This window comes from Mus caroli, unplaced genomic scaffold (assembly GCF_978045245.1).
Source record: "Mus caroli unplaced genomic scaffold, Mus_caroli_1 scaffold_5, whole genome shotgun sequence".
Taxonomy (NCBI): domain Eukaryota; kingdom Metazoa; phylum Chordata; class Mammalia; order Rodentia; family Muridae; genus Mus; species Mus caroli.
The window spans coordinates 1439251-1459378 of NW_028227260.1; the positions used below are offsets into that span (position 1 = coordinate 1439251).

The following is a 20128-nucleotide window of genomic DNA, read 5'->3' on the forward strand; positions in this document are numbered from 1 at the left end:
GCCTTGGCAGAAAAAAAATGTTTTTTTTTTTTTTTTTTTAAGCTATTTCTCATCAGACAAAAAGTAGCCAGGATTCATTGCATGTCTCTTAGGGTAGACTATTCAACCACTTGGGAAGATGGCATGATGTCAGGGCCCAGTGTCACAGGGCTGCTTCTCTGTGCCATTAGATACCACTTTTGACCTTTGATATTTGTTCTTCTTGAGCTGCTAGTCCCAAAGGACCAGTGCTTTATCAACAGGATGCTGATTCTTCTTTGATGACACCTACATTCTTTAAGTGACACCTTGGCTCGTTTTTTAGACCCTTGTCCACCTAGTTATCTGAGAGAGGATCCATGTACTGTTTTGTGATGAAGCTCAGAAAATGTCTTAATAGTGACACCTTCTTTATTGGTGTCCAAGTCCATGAATTAGGCTATGTGTTTTAGTTCTGAAAATTGATCACAGCAAAGAAAACCACCTGGGGATCTTTGTGAACTTGCAAGTTTTTTAGGCCTATTTCTTGGTGGTTTGATGGAAAAATAGAGTAGATTTAGAATCTGTGTAATGAACCTTACCAGGGGATTGAGGTTTAGATAGTCAGAGGCTACAGGTATCCTTGGTACTATCTATGAGGGGTAAGTGCAAAGGAAAATAACAAAATGTTATTTGCTGTGTGATTTGTACATTGTTACCCTCAAAAAATAAATACTTACCATTCCCTACTTGCATATGACCTGTAAGGATTATAGAGTTAAAATTGTTCTTTGGAGAATTTCATTCCTGTATATAATGATATATGATCATATCAATTACCCATTTCCTTCTTCTAGCTCTCTTCCTGTCACTCTAAACAGTTCCCTTTCCCAACTTCATGTCCTTCCCCCCCCCCCTTTTTTTTTTTGGATAGCCTATGTCCAATTAGTGTTGCCTGTATGTATGTGGGTATGAGGATATTGACAGAAAAATGGGAGGCCTACCAATGGCCATGCCCAAAGAAGATTATCACCCCCCCGCCCCATTAGTTGCTAACTGCTAAGAACTCCTCAGTAAGGGAACAGCTTCCCCATTACACTGGAGTTTTGGCTGATTTGTTTTGTGCAGGTCTTGACAGACAACCACAGTTGCTGTGAGTTCCTGAGTGCAATAACATGTGGTATCTGGAAGACAGTATTTCACAGCACTCCTTAGGATTAGAGATTTTTAAGTCTATGCAAGGCAGTTTTTCTAGACTAATGGAGGGTACATGACCCATGTAGTTGAATGCTAAGGAAGAACTTGGATGACTGTTGTATAAATAATTTATCATGGCTTACATTGGGGAAAAATTGTTTTTAGCTTTCCAGATTAAAACGGGAGCTGGCCCAGATGAAGCAGGAGCTCCAATACAAAGAAAAGGGTGTGGAGACCCTACAAGAGTAAGTTCTTGCATGTGTACATGGGAGCATTTTCATGTGTTTTTCTTTTTCTTTTTTTTCATTTGGCATATTTGGTGCTTGGACATATCATGTTCAAAAGCTTTACAACTTTCACTTTTATGCTTTTATTTATGCTCATTGTTTTCTGATCTCAAACATCAGAATCTTTCTTTTTCTTGAAGATACCTTATTCCTTTAAATGGAAATACTTGGGAAATAAAATCCTGTTTTTCCATTTATAAATACTTTATTATAGCTGTACTGCTTAAGACACACATGAAAGTTTACCTTTAAACTCAGGATTTTATTAGTTTCTTTTAAGTATTTTAATTGTAAATGTAATTGAAACAAAATTACAGTCTAGTTCCTCAGTGTTCATAGTAACACCTGAAGTTCTCAGTGGTCATATATGGGTAGGACATATTTTCTTTACCATGACAATAGTGATATTTTGGGCTAGGTGACTTGTAGTATAGACCATCCTGGACATCAAGGAACTTATGTAGCATTCCTGACTTCTACACACCAGCTATCAGTAGCATTGTGATTCACTTGTACTGTGTCCAGCCAGTGGTTCTCAACCTTCCTAATGCTGTGACCCATTAATACAGTTCCTCATGCTGTGGTGACTCTCAGCCATAACATTATTTCATTGCTACTTCACAACTGTAATTTTTGCTACTGTTCTGAATTGTAATGTGAATATTTTTGGAGATTGAGGTTTGCCAAAGAGATGGTAATTGACAGCTAGAGAACTACTGATCCAGATGTTGTCAAATGCTGGCAATTGAGAAGCCTGCAGCTAGTGACTAGATATTGGATAGCATAGGTTTTAGATCCTCATCATCACAAAAAGTACTGTTAGATGTTGTCATTGACAACACTTCCCTCTTTTCACACCCTTGCAGTTAGAACTGTATTACTACAAACAGGTTGAGGAGGAATTTTTTATAATTACTAACCTGTATTAAATCAGCATATTAAATGAACAGGAGTCAGTATTTTACAGATGATAATGGTGTTGGCCTGAAAGAGTTTTTCTTAAGAAATAGTACTGTACACCTGGGAATCTTTTTAGAGGCTGGCTCCACTGGCTAACTTGGCATGTTCTTCATCTTCCTATGCATGTGTTTCTCCTCTTTTTCATGACTGTCTTAGCCATTCTGCCTGCTACAACAAAATACCATCAGCTGGGGCTTGGCAAGCATTCTTTATTTTCATAATTCTGCATGAAGTTTGGAAGTCTGAGTCCATTCCTGGAAATGACAGTTCCTGACTTATAGATAGTCACACTTTCACTCTATCCTTACAGGGCTAAGAGAGAGGCGGTTTAAGTTGTGATATCTCTCCCTTTCTTCTGAGGACATTTGTGGTTACACTCATGCCTTTGTCTAACCCCAGCCCTGTCCAAGTATCTTCACACTAGAGAATAGGACTACAACAGAAGAATTGGGGAGGGATAAAAATATGCAGTTGATTAGCAATGCTGATCAAGTTCAGTTGCCCAGAGTACAAAATTACCTGGTACCTAGTTAACCTTCAACAAAGGTATGGGTCTATCTGCATGGTTACTGAGGTTGGTAAAGACGATCAGCATAGAATGTTTTGTATCCTGAATTCACACTGTTACACAGTAAGAAATATGAGGGCACTGTTGGTCTTTATGAGGAGGTAATGGATTACTTACTGTATTTGACAAGTGTAGTTACCCAGCCTTGTGTAAGGGGTATGATCTGAACATGGCAGATTCTAGTTTTGAACATTCAATTGAGATTGACTAATTTTTCTTTTTCATGTGTGTTTGTGGTGTATTTGTATATGCATATTTAAGTATGTGTGGACTGTGTGTCATGTATATGGAGGCCTGAGACAGACATTTGGGAGTCTTCATTGCTTTCCACCTTTTTTTATTAAGGTAGGATTTCTCAGTGGAACCCAGAACTACTCTCTCCATCTTCTGAATGCAGAATCATAGGCAGGCCATTACCCCCACCTGATAATGATATGGCTTCTGGCGACCCAACTTCTGGTCTTCATGATTGTTGCGGATCCAGCAAGTACTTTAACTTGTGAGCCACTTATCTATCCTGGGACTGACTTTTGTAGTCAGCCAGGATTGGCTTGCTTCAGAGTTGTTTTATTTGTCCCTTTTATAATATTAAAGTCATCAGGGTGCCAGGGATGACAAAAAACAAAGGATTTGTTAGGTTTTGCCTGGGGAAGCCCGGCTTTCTCTGACTCTAATTCCCAGGAATGTTAAAAGATGGCCATTTCTCAGAAACACAGGCACGCCCCCTGCAGGTGGGTTTTGATAAGCCGATCAGCATAATGCCATCCAAGCTCTTTTAAAGTCATTATCCCTCTTTGTTCTTCACTAGCATTGAGCAGGCTGTTTGTGTGGTCTGCCTGTTTCGATTCTGCAATCTGAGATTCTTTTAATTAGCACTCTTCAGTTAGCACAGCTGTTTTTGTTCTTCTTTTAAAAGTTTTGTCTTAAGCAAATCAAGTGTCTTCTCTAACAGTGCTCTGTTGGAAACTGCATTGTCACTTTATACTTCCTGGCTACTGGCTTTGTTGCTCATTTGGTCCACTTGATGCAACACTCTCCAGTGTACTGATGCAGACTTTTTAATCTCCCTACCCCATCTGCCATCATATATCGAGCCCCTAGATCACCTAGCAATTTCTAGGATGCTTCCTTGTGTTGTGACTATTCTGCTAAAAGGGATGAATAAAGAATAAAAGCAAACCAATAAATAGATCTGATAGGCTGTCAAACGTTGCCTGTGCTATGTAGTAGAATAGGAGATTGCTTTGCTGCTCCAGGTGCCTTTGCTACTGGTAGATTTGCCCTATGATGCTGGATAATCTGACATCTGCAGGGTGACTTCTGTGTATGCTGGAAGCTGCCGTACATTTCATTTTTTACTTGCAAATGTTCTGAGGAAATTGAGTGGGGTTCAGAAAGAATCTGAGCGTGTACAGTAGCCCCAAGGCTCACAGGGGAGCCAAAATGCTTTTTTTTTTTTTTTTCCTGAAGGCTGTGGCTTTTGGTGGGGATTGCTGTTCTTGGTGCCCAGTGCCACAATGGGCCAGAAGAAGTTATGATATTGTTTTTAGTTAGTTTCTGCTTGGATGCAAGACTTCATGCTTGGGAGTAGTCATTGCAAACTTATCTCCTGCCAAGGGCAGGCTCCTCATGCCTGCTAGATACCCACCCTACACTGGGATGTCAAGAAGTAGCTGGGGAAATTCTGGACCTAGCCTTGGTCCTGAGGGGCTTACTTCATTTCTGAGCCCTATTAGTGGCTTTGAATGCCTCCTAGGAAGAAGCTTCCCAGAGAGAGCTCTTCTTACATAGCCTGCGCTGCTCTATTGGAATCTTCATTGTCTCTGTGTGTTTACTGTATTATATGATATAGGCTGCCGGGAAAAAAAGAAAACAAAGACACTTACATTACTCTTAAAATGCTTGGGAAGTGAAATACAGGCTATGAGATTTTCTACAGCCTAATTAACTTTATGTCATTGAGGATTGGTCATTTATGTTTGTATCAAATCATGGATATTAGTGTTGCTCATTGAGAATTTTTGAGAAAAAAAATCATCCCATTGTCACCTTCAAGTTCATATAGCACATGGGCTATTATACATTAATGTGAAGCTTATTTGCTTGTTGTTTGTTTGTTTGTTTGTTTGTTTCAATTACAAACACAGTTTAAGGCAACAACCTTAAGTTTTCCTCCAGAAAACTCTTCTTGCTTCCCAGAAACCGCAGAGCACCTCAATGGGAGTTTGGCCTCTTATAACATTTTAAAACTTGACTTGTTTATCTTGGTGAATTTCCTGGCTCTGAGGAAATCCATCATTATGCTTGGATCCAAGGGAGGAAGAAAGAACCTTTTGTATTAAAAAGAAATCTATATATGCCACAAGTATTTGAGGAGGGGAACTGGCCTTGGATATAATCTCTGAGTCTCTGGATTAATGATAAAGTTTTATATATATATATATATATATATATATATATATATATATATAGAGAGAGAGAGAGAGAGAGAGAGAGAGAAGCAAGCTTTTAGTGATAGAAGACAAATAAAAGTAAAGAGAAATTCTCCTACAGCCTTCTCCCTATTTTAACCCAACAGTGACTAGTCTTGGCAAATATGTAGCCCTGTCTCATTCCCTAAGTTCTTATTGCAACAAATCCCCAAATCACATTTACTTGATTAGTCTTTTTCCTAAAGCTGTAGACTTTTTTTGGAATGTAATTTGAGTGCTAATATCTCACTTTCTAGTTACCCTATCAGCAGTGTGCTTTCCTGGTTCCTCATTCTGTTTGCCTCCAGTTTCCAATGAGGCCCTCACAGTGCATTTGTTTGGTGCATGTGTTAAATATCTTCATATGTGCTTCTCCTCCTGTTTTCCAAAAACTGATGTTCTCAGGAAAAGAATTTATGTGATCTGTACAGTTTCCCTGGTGGCTTGCTATAGCCACGCATAGTATTTTCCATAAGCTTTCTGCCTCTTTTTGTACATGTGTATTTTTCAACATAAGTACCTGAAAGGTGGTTTGGTTGGTCATAAGATGAATGTATTTGTTATATATTGGACACTGCCAATTTTTCCTACAGTGGCTGCATCATTTTGCCTCCCTGCCACTTGACATAAATTTCTATTTTCCATGCCTTTGCCAACAGAATGTGTTGACAAGCTATGGCATGGCATTTTTGCCTATTTCATTGGTGAGTGAGAAAGAGCATCTAAGGGAATTATTAACTTGCATTTCTTGCAGGACTCTTTACAAAAGTCTTCAGAAAATAGAAACATCATTTATCCCCCAAAAAAGTCGTATGTGACTTTTTCAGTGAAAGATCAGTGGATTCTCTTGCTCACAAGTTTTTGAAAGCTAACTTGACAATTATCTTCATGTGACTCATTGCTAGTGTCCAGAGGCAAATAGAAGGGGACAGAAACTGAAGAGTGTTCTGGAATGAACAAAACACAGAAATGGGCTGGGCATGCTCACAGGTATGGGCAAAGTCCCCTTGGTAGAGCCCTGTTAGGTGATCTGAAGTGAAGCTTGTGATTGTATCTGACTTGTCCTGGTTGAGAAGCCCACTCACTTAACATGGCTTTTCCCTAACTTACTCCCATTGAACCCTTTATATGATTTTATTACACTTTAGCAGTGTAATGTCCCTGACACTGATGTGATAGCCAGAATGCTGCCCTGACACCACCCCTCTTGTTACCATATCTCTTGTTTATGGTGTGATATTTCCACACCTGGCACACCGTCCCTCACACAGACTCTACTCTGACCACTCAGAGTTGGCCCACTACTGTGAGTAATCGCAGAGATTCTTTTTCAATGTCTCCTCAGCTTATGACTCTCAGGTGGCCTTCTTTCTCCCCTAGAATATTAGCTAGATGTGATGAGTTAGCTTCTTGGACTAACTTCATCTCCCTTTAGATTCTTTCTCACTCATCCATGCCAACCCTCTTACCCACCATGCTGCCTCACTGCGTGTCTGGGACACTTACTTTTAGTACAGTCAAAAGGTTTTCCTAAGCTGCTATTATCTCAGGGGGATCTGTAGGTTGACCTGGTTATCTTCTTATTAACTGCTCAATCATTTCCTTCTCCTCTACATTTTGGATTATATTTCTTTTGAGGCCTGTGTTTTAAGAAGTCATGTTACTTATGCCTGCTATTCACATTATTAAAAGGAGTGTCCAATAAGCAGTCCAACAACCAGTTTCTACTAGGTTTATTCCTGCCACTCAATGATCTTCCCAGCCTTACGATTGTTTAAAGAACTTCCCAGTTAAGGTAAGATGAATAGAGTTAAACCTATTTTTTCCCTTAAATAAGTAAGAGTGACTACACACTTCTGAATATTTGATATCAAACTAAGGCATCACTAGATAAGAGAGTTAGCATTTTCTGTCTGAGGATTTAGAAGTTCAGGAAAAAATGGAATTGCACACAACTAGAGTAAGGTTCCATTAACAGTATCCTACTAACATGACCAGAAGGTACAGCCTGTGCACCCCCCATCAAGCAGTACTAAGACAGCAGTAAAATGCACAGAAATGGAGTAGAAACAAAGGGAGCATTGTTCCCAGTCACAGGACAGACGTAGCATTCCACAGAGGACCTGCTGTTGCTAGCAAGCTGCCAGAGCTTCCTGATGTGCTTGCAAGGCCGTTTCTAGAACTACCAATGTAAAATGTAGTGGTTCTAACAAAAATATGTATCCTTTTGTGTTCTAATCTTCACTATTAACATGGAGGACCTCTAGAGACTGACAGCCCTTTCTCGAAGATGAGGGTTTATAAGGTGTTAGTCTTTATATAAGTCTTTAAACCTTTGTATAAGGTTTAGTCTTTCTTCTGCTGCTGCTAGTGAATTCTACTGACAGTTCAGTTGATCACCAGAAATGGAAAGCTTAGGGCAATATGAAATTGATGATAAACATCTCTTACATGTCTCTGACTGGTATCTTTTCTTCTTTATTCTTTCAACTTCTTGAAAAAACTATAAAGAGGATTTGGGGACCACATTTGGCTATAGTCTTCAGGTTTCACCCAGTAGGCCTTGGCTGTGAGTATATTGTTCATCTAGTGATGAAGAAGATGAGTACTCATAGGAAGAGCCTTGTTTGGCCTTTTCATTGTATTTCTTACAGACTGTGTAGACCTCAGCAAGTTACTCAGCTATCCTAAAACTATGTACAAAACATAGAGTATGCAAAACAAAAGATTGTTGAGTCTTTGTACTGTTTTCTTCCTATACTGTACAAGAACTGTCGTCCTTCTTAGTACTACATTGTATTCTTCCTGAGAAGTAGTCATGCTTCTAGGAGTAAAATACAGCTTATAAACACTGATTTGTACTCAAATAATAAAACTAAAAAAGACAGTTCTTTGGCAGATATCTATGAATTTCTTTTTTAATTTAAACTATTTTTATTAGATATTTTCTTCATTTACAATTCAAATGCTACCCCAAAAGTCCCTTATACTCTCCCCCCACCCTGCTCCCCAACCCACCCACTCCCGCTTCCTGCCCCTGGCATTCCCCTGTATTGGGGCATACAACCTTTGCAAGACCAAGGGCCTCTCTTCCCAGTGATGGCCGACTAGGCCATCTTCTGCTACATATGCAGCTAGAGACATGAGCTCAGGGGGTACTGGTTAGTTCATATTGTTGTTCCACCTATAGGGTTGTAGACCCCTTTAGCTCCTTGGGTACTTTCTCTAGCTCCTCCGTTGGGGGCCCTGTGTTCCATCCAATAGCTGACTGTGAGCATCCACTTCTGTGTTTGCTAGGCACTGGCATAGCCTCACAAGACACAGCTATATCAGGGTCCTTTCAGCAAAATCTTGCTGGTATATGCAATAGTGTTTGTGTTTGGTGGTTGATTATGGGATGGATCCCCGGGTGGGGCAGTTCTGCATGGTCCTTCCTTCAGTCTCAGTTCCAAACTTTGTCTCTGTAACTCCTTACATGGGTATTTTGTTCCCCATTCTAAGGAGGAACGAAGTATCCACACTTCCTTCTTCTTGAGTTTCATGCGCTTATTGTATCTTGGGTGTTCTAAGTTTCTGGGCTAATATCCACTTATGAGTGAGTACATATCATGTGTGCTCTTTTGTGATTGGGTTACCTCACTTCTATGAATTTCTTAATGAAATAAACCATACTAATATTTTGTAAAAGACAAAATAATTGGATGATCATCTGAATTTGACCAGAATTTCTATAAACATTTATTTTTGGAGACCTGTATATGTCAGGATAACCCGACATTTACTATGTAGTCCATTCTTGAACTTAAGATGATCCTCCTGTGTTAGCTTTCTCAGTAGTGGGATTACAGATTAGAGCCACCATGCTCTGCCTGGATTTTTTTTTAAATTAGAGGGAAGTTTTAGAAAAGTAAATTTTTCAGAAGGGAAAAAGAAATATCTCCTTCCCATTGAACTTTTTGTTAGATAACAATTGATTATGCAAAATGGAAGCAATTTGAGTTTTATGAATTATTTTCTTGTAAAAATCTATTTGGTTGTACCTTGGCCAGTCTGTTACGGGGTAATAGATTAATAGATGACACACTGCACAGGAGGGATATCACCTTACTTTGTGATTCTGTGCAGGCTAAAAAACTAGGGAGTATATGAGTGAGTATTGAATCCTTGCCCTGCCACATATTAACTTGCCACTGGTCACATAGTTAATTGCTGCAAACTCCAACTTCTTCATTATAAAGTCTACGAGTATTATGCTTGTCTTATAGATCTGTTCATGACTTAAATGTATGCCCAGTGTAAAACATGCAGCATGCGTCTATCATCTGCTAGGTACTTGATATATGGAATTATTTTTAGATACTATTTATATCATAGTACTTATGATATGATTGAATAACATAATTTATGTAACTGAATTTTGTAATAATATACAACTTTTGATAGTGGTTTCTCAGAGGCTTTTAGTTTTTGAAATTGTCATATAATTGCTTTCACTTTTTAATAATTATTTTTACTTTATAAATGTTTTACCTTCTTATATGTATGTGAACCATGTGTGTGCCTAGTATCCAGAAAGTCCAGAAGAAAGTGTCAGAGCTCCTGGTACTAGAGTTACAGTCATAAACTTCCATATAAGAGTAGTGGGAACTGAACCCAGGTTCCTTACAAGTTAAGCGCTCTTAACTGCTAAGCCTTCTCTCCAGATCCTTCTTTCATGATTTTTACAGCAGACCCTTTCCCCATTTTCTTCTAGGCAAGCAACTTTATACAAAATAGGAAAGCTATGGGGATTGTATGTGGCCCAGAGGCCTACTTGGGTTCTTTGCTCTGTTCCAGGGTATCTCTGAAACAGGGTCTAAATAGGTACACTGGTATATTCTCTCTCTCATATCTCTCATATCTCTCTTCTCTTCCCTCTCCTCTCCTCTCCTCTCCTCTCCTCTCCTCTCCTCTCCTCTCCTCTCCCTCTCCCTCTCCCTCTCCCTCTCCCTCTCCCTCTCCCTCTCCCTCTCCCTCTCCCTCTCCCTCTCCCTCTCCCTCTCCCTCTCCCTCTCCCTCTCCCTCTCCCTCTCCCTCTCCCTCTCCCTCTCCCTCTCCCTCTCCCTCTCCCTCTCCCTCTCCCTCTCCCTCTCCCTCTCCCTCTCCCTCTCCCTCTCCCTCTCCCTCTCCCTCCCCTCCCCTCCCCTCCCCTCCCCTCCCCTCCCTCTCCTCTCCTCTCCTCTCCTCTCCTCTCCTCTCCTCTCCTCTCCTCTCCTCTCCTCTCCTCTCCTCTCCTCTCCTCTCCTCTCCTCTCCTCTCCTCTCCTCTCCTCTCCTCTCCTCTCCTCTCCTCTCCTCTCCTCTCCTCTCCTCTCCTCTCCTCTCCCCTCCCCTCCCCTCCCCTCCCCTCCCCTTCTCTCTCTCTCTCCCTACCTCTCCTTCTCCCTCCCTGCCTCTTTCTCCCTCTCCCTCCCTTTCCTTCTCCCTCCCTCCCTCTCCCCCCCCCCGTCTCCCTCTCCCCCTCCCCCTCCCTCTTCCTCTCCCTCCCTTCTTCCCTCTGTATATGTGTGTGATATGTGAATATGGAAATCAAAGGACAACTTCTAAGAACTTTTGGTTCTTTCCTTCTGCGTTGTTGAGGCAGGGTTGCTTATTTCTGAGGTGTTGCATATCAAAGTAATTTGACCTATATGCTTCCAGACAGTTTTCCTAAGTCTACCTTAGGCTACTACTATATTTGGCTTTTAATGTAGGTTCTGTGGGACAAACTCAAGTCATCAGGCTTGAATAGTGACTGCAGTTACACTCTGAGACACCTTGATAGCCCCTAATCTTTATTCATTTTCACTGTCCCATGGTCATATAGGTAGAGCTGTGTTAAAAGCCAATGTTCAGGCCTTGAAATTCATTTTCATTCTCTAAAGGCCTCTGAAATGCCCACTGTTGGACTAAATTGCATATGGTGCTGATGAAGTCTGGTCTTTTTTCTTTGATGTGGCTGCTGTTCCTGATGTGCAACCTAGTGCCACAGTAGGCTGCTGGCTTCACTACTAAGTTTAATGGTGGCCAGGCTTAGGTGCTACAAATGCCAAAAGCTGCAGGGCAACCACCAGAATTCAGATCTAGTAGAGGAACAGGTATAATTCTGTAGCCTTCACCATGAAACATATGTATGTAGCTATGGATACTTTATTGATACTCATTCCTAGGCACTTGGAAAATTACATTTAATATAGTCAAATTTCCCTTCGGTCTGTGAGGTTGGTTGCAGGCCTTACTCTGTTTTTAATTCTGGAAGAATAGGAAAGCCTACTCGCAGAGGTAGTGGCCATTGATGGTTAGATAGCAATTGGACTTTCCTGGCTTTGGTTTTTTTGTCTAAAGATCACCTTCCCCTTTTCTATAGACTTAGCCTACAGAGAGTTCAGTTTATGAGTAACAACAATATAAGGTAAAGTCTTTTATGAGAAGATTAATACAAGTCATATTATTTAAATAATCCTTGCAAGAAACATTTGGTGGCTTCCTTGGCCATTAGTGGTTTAAAATGTATGGCACTTGAATTTTTCTTTGTGTTTAAGACTTGTTGCTCTTTCTACAATATGTAAGGTGGGAACATAAATGAGATTTCTCTGCTTTATGAGTTCCTGAATTGCGGGTTTTGATTCTTGATGCTGAGATGAATTGCTCTCGTGGGGGCGTTTTTGATTTGTTTTTTTTGTTTTTGTTTTTGTTTTTGTTTGTGTATGTGTGTGTGTGTGTGTGTGTTGGAGTTTGAACTCAGGTCTTCACATATTTTAAGCACATGCTCTAGTCATGAGATACATTCTAACTCCAGAAGAAGAGTGGCACCTAATGCCAGCATTTATGCTTGAATAGGACACAGGCTAAAAGAATCTCATCATTATTTGAGGGTGTCACTTTGTCTTTCAGTAATTTCATAACAAAAGCATTCTCTGTCATAGAATGCTTCCAACTGTCCAGTCATGGGTCTTTGCACGTACAGAAGCCATGGACTTCATTTTAGTGGTAACTGCTATATAAATCAGTGAATGATAATTAGTATAAGAGGTTCCTCTAACCTTGTGGGTGATAGTTGTTGGATAAACAAAATTTTCAGTCCTACTTGTAGATGATCAGGTTCTGCTGATAAGTTAGTTTCTAGGCTTCCTGTCTATCACACCATTTAGTCTAATAACATCTTCTGTGTATACACACACACACACACACACACACACACACACACACACACACATACATTCACACACACACTCCTTGTTTTGTTGTGTTTTGTTTTAAGACATAGACTTCTTGTGTATCCCAGGCTGGCCTCAAACTTGTGATCCTCCTGCATCCTCTGCCTGACAACTTCCATATATACCACACTCAATAGAACGTTTAATATTTTATTGCTATCAATGACAAGGTACTGTAGAGTTAAAGCTAATCATCTCAATCTGTTGAATGAACTGTTGTGAGGGAGCCAGATCAAGGATCTTTTAAGAACAAAGAACAATACCACCACCTAAACTTCAGTTCATGTTCATGTAACTTAACGTTTGGAATAGAACACTGTAGTTAAAAACAATATATGCGACTGATTAAAATAATGTATAAGTAGTTTGTAGAAATGAACATTTGAGAAACATATAAGGTATAACTGGCCCACCATGGAAGTGCCTGTGGAGTCAGATTATGATTGGATTTAGGACTGTTATTATACAGTATGTGCAGTCCAATGGTGCATTTGTATTTGTCTTTTTATGGGAAGGACTTAGGCTCTGACTTCATAAATGTTCATAGTAGTTGATGGCTATCAGAGAAATGCTCACTGGTTCTTTTGCCCTGTTCCATCCAAGACTCAGTTTCATTGCTTCTGTATTTGCTTGTCCGTTCTAAGGATGCCAATAGGTCAGGTCAACTCTGGTGCTGAGCTTGGCTTTGTGTTATGTCATATATGTCAAGGAAATAATAATAATAATGAAACAGTAAAGTTGGCAACTTAATACCTTTTCTCCAATGAGGAAGTAGTCTTATTATCCTCATAATCATTACAAACATTACATTCTAGGCCTTCTGCCAGGTGAGTCCTTTCCTTACAGTCTCCTTAAATCTTATCCCTGGTCTGTGGGAGTAGTATTGTTAGTATTCTTATTTGAGATACAAGGAAGTAGATCAAAAGACATGGTTGATTTGCCTAGGGTCCCACAGCTAATGAGTGGTGGAGCTGGAATTCTACTCCTACTCACAGCATGCCAGATCTGTGTAGTGGAAAACCAGGCAATTTAGGCTCACAACCAATGATCCAGATCTTTTGGATAACCTGTGAGAAAACTTTAGGCCCAGAACCTGTGGAATGGTGGGCTTGGAAGCTGAAGAGTAAGGTAGCTAGTTTCCAGGGAAGGAATTAATTCCACATCCGGAGCAGTATCTCCATCTTTTTAGCTGCAAGGGCTTAACAGGCTTGAGACATAGGCATGGGAAACGTGACAGCGGACAGGCTTCCAAGACAGCCTGCTCTTGAAAGGTGGGGCCAAGTCTGATCCTGCTTTGTATCCTCTATGTACTACTCGGAGCCAGGCGTTTATGTGCATAGGTTGACTCAGTGCTGGATGAACAGACAGAACAAGGAGTGAGAAGAGAGAGTAGTGAGAAGGAGGAAGCAGGAAGGAAGTTTTGCTGGATGGCTATTTCAACTGAAGGAAATAACAAGGAGATAGAAAAGAAAATGATAAATGAAATGCATGGAGAAGGCACACGTTTTCAAGTGTTGAGGACTGAAGATATAATGCAGGAGTAGAGTGAGTGCCTAGCCTGTGCAAGGGCCTGGATTCAATCCCTAGCACCACAAGAGGAATTCCAATCTTTGTTTTCAAGCATTTTATTGAAGCATACCACTTCTTACTGTTTTCTGTATCCTTTGCTGGCATACAAATCTCACCCATAAGTTTATTTTATACACATATTTGACCACTAACCTGAGAATGCTGAGAACAAATGAACAAACTTTGGTTGCCCTCCCAGCGAGGGACTATCTAATGTCATGTCTTACTCAAGCCTGCTGCTTAGTGGAGGGTAGGGGCCCCCTCCCCTGCACAGGATCCTCCTGAAGCAAAGGCAGACATCCATTAACCAGGTCTCAGGTCTTTGTATTTGCTAAAATGAAGGAAGGTTTTATGGAGTCTTTGCTGTTCTGGGCCTAAACTCTGCTTTTAACTGTTTCTCACCTTTCTGTGATACCTTTGGATATTTATTGTTTTTTAAAAAGGATGTTGTGATCTCTGTGGAATGACTGTAATTTTTAATTTTTAAACAGGATTGACCGGAAGATGTCAAGTACTCACACCAACTACAAACTGGATGAGGCCCAGGCTATAATGACTGAACTCCGTACCATTAAGAAAGCCATTTGTACAGGAGAGAAAGAGCGACGGGATCTGATGCAGGTAAAGCTAAGGCTGCCTCCCGAAAATGCTGCCTGCATACCTATCTGTCATTTTTATTACACGTTATATATTTGCTATATACATATTTCATGAGGACTCTGTGCATTTTGTACACGAATATCATGTTTAAGTAAACATTAATTTTGCCTGATAAGTATATGATATAAGATATTATGTTATATAAACTCAAGATGACTGGCCCCTTCCAAAAAGCCTTTGTTTTAGTTCTGAGCAAACTACCTGAGCTATGTTACACTTGTCCTTTCTGATTCTGATGTCTTTAACAATGCCAAAAGTGTCCCAAGTCCTAAAGAAAAAGAAAACAATGCTCTTTCTCTCAACCTCCACACAAACAAGCTCCATGTGCCAGAACACATAATTTTCTGTAATTTTTGGTATACTAACACCCAGAGGAGATTAGTATTGACCATGTAGCACAATGGGTGAAAAATCAGGTTTCAAAGTCTGGTCTGGGAGATGTTTTCATGTCTGGATTACCTGTAAAAATGTAAGGTGGCATGCATCTTTGCCAGACCCAGTTACTAATTGGGCATTTGGGATAAAAATGCTTTTATACTTAAGAAACACAAACATTAAAGAAACAATAAAATTGCTTCATAACTATTACCTGTTTATGACGGATTTAGTTTCTCTTTACTTAGATGACTAACACTTTTATTTAAAGTATGTGCATTGTAAAAGATGCTTTTGGGAAAATGTAATGTTAATGGAGATTAAGGTGGGAGATCTCTCTAGTCATACGCTATAGGCCTCCTTGAATCAAAATGAAACAGCTACTTCTCCACTCACAGAACTTGTCTTACTCTTTTCCAGAGTCTGGCCAAGCTTACTGACAGCTTCAAGAATAGCTGCTCCATTGTGGACACTCTGGCAGATTTCTCTCACAGCACAGGTGCACTTGGTAACGCTGGTGCCCCTCAGCAGTTTTGCGATGCTGGCTCTCAGACGGACACTGTAGGGGAGGTATGCTCATCCAGGGCAGAAACATGAACATGCTCAGAGGGGAGTCACTGGCTTTGGTGGTGTTGTCACACATTTAACATTTAATCTCTGCTTTGAAGGTATTTTAGCTGACGTGTCATTAAATTTGAAAGAAAAGTCACATTTCTCAGTTTAACTGTAATGGTACAGTGGTAGAGAATGCATATTGTCTTATGATGAGGAGTCTTAAAAATGACAACCACCTTGAGAGCATTAAACTTAAATGTTTTTTTTTCTTTTTTTAAATATCCATGACATTTTAGAGCATAGCTTAGCAAATTATTTCTGTCAAGGATGAGAGAGTAAATATTTAAGGCTTCGAAAGATAGGTAGTCACTTCCTTGATTGGTCAGCTGTCATTCATTATAATGCAAAATCTTGGGTGATACCTAAGAAAATGGGCTTCTTGGGTGTCAATAAAACTTTATTTTAAAAACCAAGCAAAAAACCCAAGCAGGGGACTGGACTTGGTTCCAGGATCAGATTGCTGATCTCTGTTTTGAGCTATGATTTCCAAAGCTTTAGGATTATACTTTTTTCCATTTCTTGTTCTGCTAAAAAGAATATTAAGGAATTGATTTTCTTTGAGGTTTGGAACAACTTTAGCATGCTTTCCCTTTATAATCAGCAAAGCATTCAATTGGGCACAAAAAACCAAATTGGGAAAATAATCATTCAAAACTGGGTAGTTAATAATCAAAGACTTACTGTGTAATATCATTGGATGAAGTTAGAAATTAATTTGCTATCAAATGGAGAGCAGTTTGGAGGAGTTCTTATGCTTTAGGGCCATTATGCAAACATAAAATAGTAGTGGAAGGTGTGACGCCCCTAACATTAAATAAAGGAAAGCTTAAGAGAGAAAAAAAACAGTTTGTGGGAAAAAAATAACAGTTTTAGTTATTTGGTAGTTTGAGTGTTTGAAAAGTAGTACCTTTCTGGGGAAGGTATAATATAAATTATGAAATGATTAGGTGTCCTGGAAATAATTTGCTTTCAATTTTTATTTTCATTATTGCTGAGAATATATTTAGACATTATTTGGAAAAGGATATTTTATTTAAAGAACACTGTTACCACCTGCAATACACAGAGAAGAATCTGTGAGCCAAAGAACTTGCTGTTTTTGCCTAACAATTTTGGAATGGAGGAAAGAAGCATGCGCAAGACTTGTTGAGCTCTGGAAATGACTTTTTTCTTCTTATCCTAAAGTTGATTTAGAATTTATAGCTCTTAATTAGTTTGAGTAAAACAGATACGATCAAAGCTCTCTAATGATTTCAGTAAGCCATTCTAAAAATGTCAGGTTAGGAGTAGTGGCTGGTTCTGCCATTCCAGCTGTAAATTGTCACGGTTTATAAGCCCCTGAAGTATAATGGGGTCAACCCTAGGTTGGCAGCTTTACAGCTGTTATCTTAGTTTAACTAGTTTTTTTGTTTTGTGTGGATTTTGTTACCTTTAATATAATTGGCATGAAAACATTTAAGTTAAACTACTAGCAGTATTCTGAGCAGTTATAGTGCAACTCGTAGGTGATCCTCCCAGACATGGCCTTTTCCCTTTTTTGTGTGTGTGCCTTGAGCTGTGGGAGGAATTGTCGAGCCCCTTATTTAGGAAACTAGTCTGTCTAATGTAGACCTTGGGATTTGTGAGTAGAACTTCTAATTTTGTCACTGGGATTGGTTCCTAAACCCCTTGGAATACTAGAATCCACTAATGATTATGCCTCATATGTCGGATGGCATGCTATTTGCACAAAACCCCATATATTCCTGCTGTTCATTGCAGCTCACCTCTACATGATTTATAATACCTGATATAATACAGATAGTTACTGTATTCTTATAGTTTGTAAAATAATGACAGGAGAAAATGTTCTTCATATACAAGATAGATACAATTATTGTGGACTTAACTACATTTTTAACCCATGGTTGGCTGAATCTACAACATGAAACTCAAAATATGGAGGGTTGGCCATGTTTTTTATTAACCGAAAAATTAGAGAACCTATAGTACAAAGCAGGAGTGAATGTTTTGCTTTCATGTTAGCTTACAGAAAATGGTTGCCTAGTTAATTGAAATGCAGCTCATTTTTATTCATTGCAGTGAGTGATATAATAGATGAACATATTTATATATATTCATGTATACACATGGATATATAGCATATACATGAGATATGTATATATATATATATATATATATGAGATATATGAGATATATATCCCTTGTTTTGAAAATAAAAACTAATAACAATTTTAGGAGCCAGCAATTGCTTTAGCCTTCAGCAGCCAGAGGTAGCAGCACAGTATTACTTCTAGTGTTCCTTATAGACCTTTGAAAAGTACAAAAACACATTGTACATGATACTCTGGGTTTTTTTTCTCAAAAGTTTAAGTGAATTTTCTACTTTTAAGACATGTTTTTAATATCTGTTCTCTTTCCTTTTTTGTTCCTTGTGTTCTGGAAAGTTTCTCTTTGATGATAAAACGAGACTTGTAGACCGTGTCAGACTTAACTGGCAGTATGAAGAAGCCCGGAAAAGGTAAGAAGTCCACTTTTACACTCTGGCCCTCTGCTTGCCTGCTTGCCTCCGTAGTAACAGGCTGAGGATGTCTCTAGTGTCTAATTGCCCACATTTTACCAGAAAGCAAATCCTGATAAAATAGACATGACCTTTATTCTTCAAATCATCTTCATATACCTGGTAAACTTCCAAGTGTGCTGAAAATGTGAAATTCTCAGTACTGAAAGTTAAAATGATGGGAAATCAGTAGAGACTTCAAGTTTCTCTTGAAGAAATACTTGATTACCCTCCCTGCCCTTCCTTTCTTCCAACCTATAAGTAGCATGCATCCACCAGGCCATTGGAAGCAAACTATCTTGTCTTGTCACGTGCATTGGTGTGGATCCCTTAGGCTGGTACAGTAAGTCATCCATCTTACCATCAAAAGCAGTTTGATACTGATCAATCAGCAGGTGATAGCAGTTCATTTGTTGGAGACAAGTGACATTATTTGTGTTGACATATATTGTATTTTATCTGCCTTCTACAGACTTGGTATTTACCAGGGTTTATTCCTTGCGTTTGTCTTTTCTGTCTCCAACCCCCCCTTCAATCTTTACCACAGGACATTGGCCAAATCCTTGCATAGCACAGTATTTTTGCCTCTGTGAGTTTAGTGCGTTGTCTTTCTTAAGTATTCATGTTCTCAATTTTTAATATTTGAATGGCTTTCATGGCTTCTGCTTAGAGACATTTTCTCTATTATGCCTTATGGAAAGAGTCTGAAAACGAAATCATTTTAAAATTTGTTTCAGAAAACCATGAAACATAGATGTTCATTTTTATTTTACTTTTATGTGCAGTGCTGAGGATAGAACACAGGCATCCACGTGTTAAGCATATGGCCTAGCACTGAGCTATATCCCACCTGCCCTCTTACCTTTTATTTTCATTACAGTGTCCCTTCATTGGCTAGTCTGGCCTTGAACTCATGCTAGTCCACAGAGGTCTTGAGCTTATGATCTTCTATCAGCCTCAGCTAGGGTGATAGGCCTATTACCATAAGTCCCAGACTAAAGAATAGCTTTAAAAACACTCTATTCAGTTATAGATTGCATATTGTTTTAATATCTTGGGCAGGGGGAGAACAGAGTACTAAACATAATGAGGGACTTCTGAGAAGCTTGCCATTTGGACCAATGTTCATTGATATCTAGAAATCCCCCTTTATGAAACTGTAACATTAATAGAAAAGCCAACCATCTGACTTCCTTCTGTGGCAGTAGCCTAAACCAAAACCTACTTCTCTTTACCAGGATGAATCCCGACAGCTCTCTTAGGACTTTTCAGGGTAGACTTGTGGTTGGCATTGAACTTCCCAAGTTCACTGGCCAGTGCTGGTTACCTCCCTGGTCATAGGCTTCATTTTGCATGCATTCTTTCATGGTAGCTTTGGGTGCTTGTGGGGGCGATTGTTTCTTCTGACCAGTCCTCTACTCCTTCGTTCCTGTTTTGAAGCAGAACTGCCAAGTGTGGGTGCTGGAATTTGCTGCGCTGTATTAAACACAGAAAATAGATTATTGCTACACTTACAACCATAATTGTTATGTGTTGCTGTGACATTTACCAAACATAGCAAGTGACTTCTTTGTTCTAGAAATGGTGTTAGTATGTACCAAGTCACCTTTTAAATGTTGAAGTAGTACGTTTGGATGAAACATTGAGGATTTAAGATTATTCAGTGGGCAGGCA

The 20128-nt window shown here is 39.5% G+C and overlaps 1 protein-coding gene across 1 annotated transcript in view; it reads left to right on the forward strand.

The window, feature by feature from the left end:
• The window catches only part of Wwc3 (WWC family member 3), a 112970-nt gene that overhangs the window by 58024 nt on the left and 34818 nt on the right, over positions 1–20128 (forward strand). Inside the window, exons 5-8 of the mRNA XM_085837892.1 lie at positions 1321–1400; positions 14736–14865; positions 15700–15849; positions 18342–18415. Coding sequence (XP_085694018.1) covers positions 1321–1400; positions 14736–14865; positions 15700–15849; positions 18342–18415 — 434 coding nt within the window. The remainder of the gene's footprint in view (positions 1–1320; positions 1401–14735; positions 14866–15699; positions 15850–18341; positions 18416–20128) is intronic.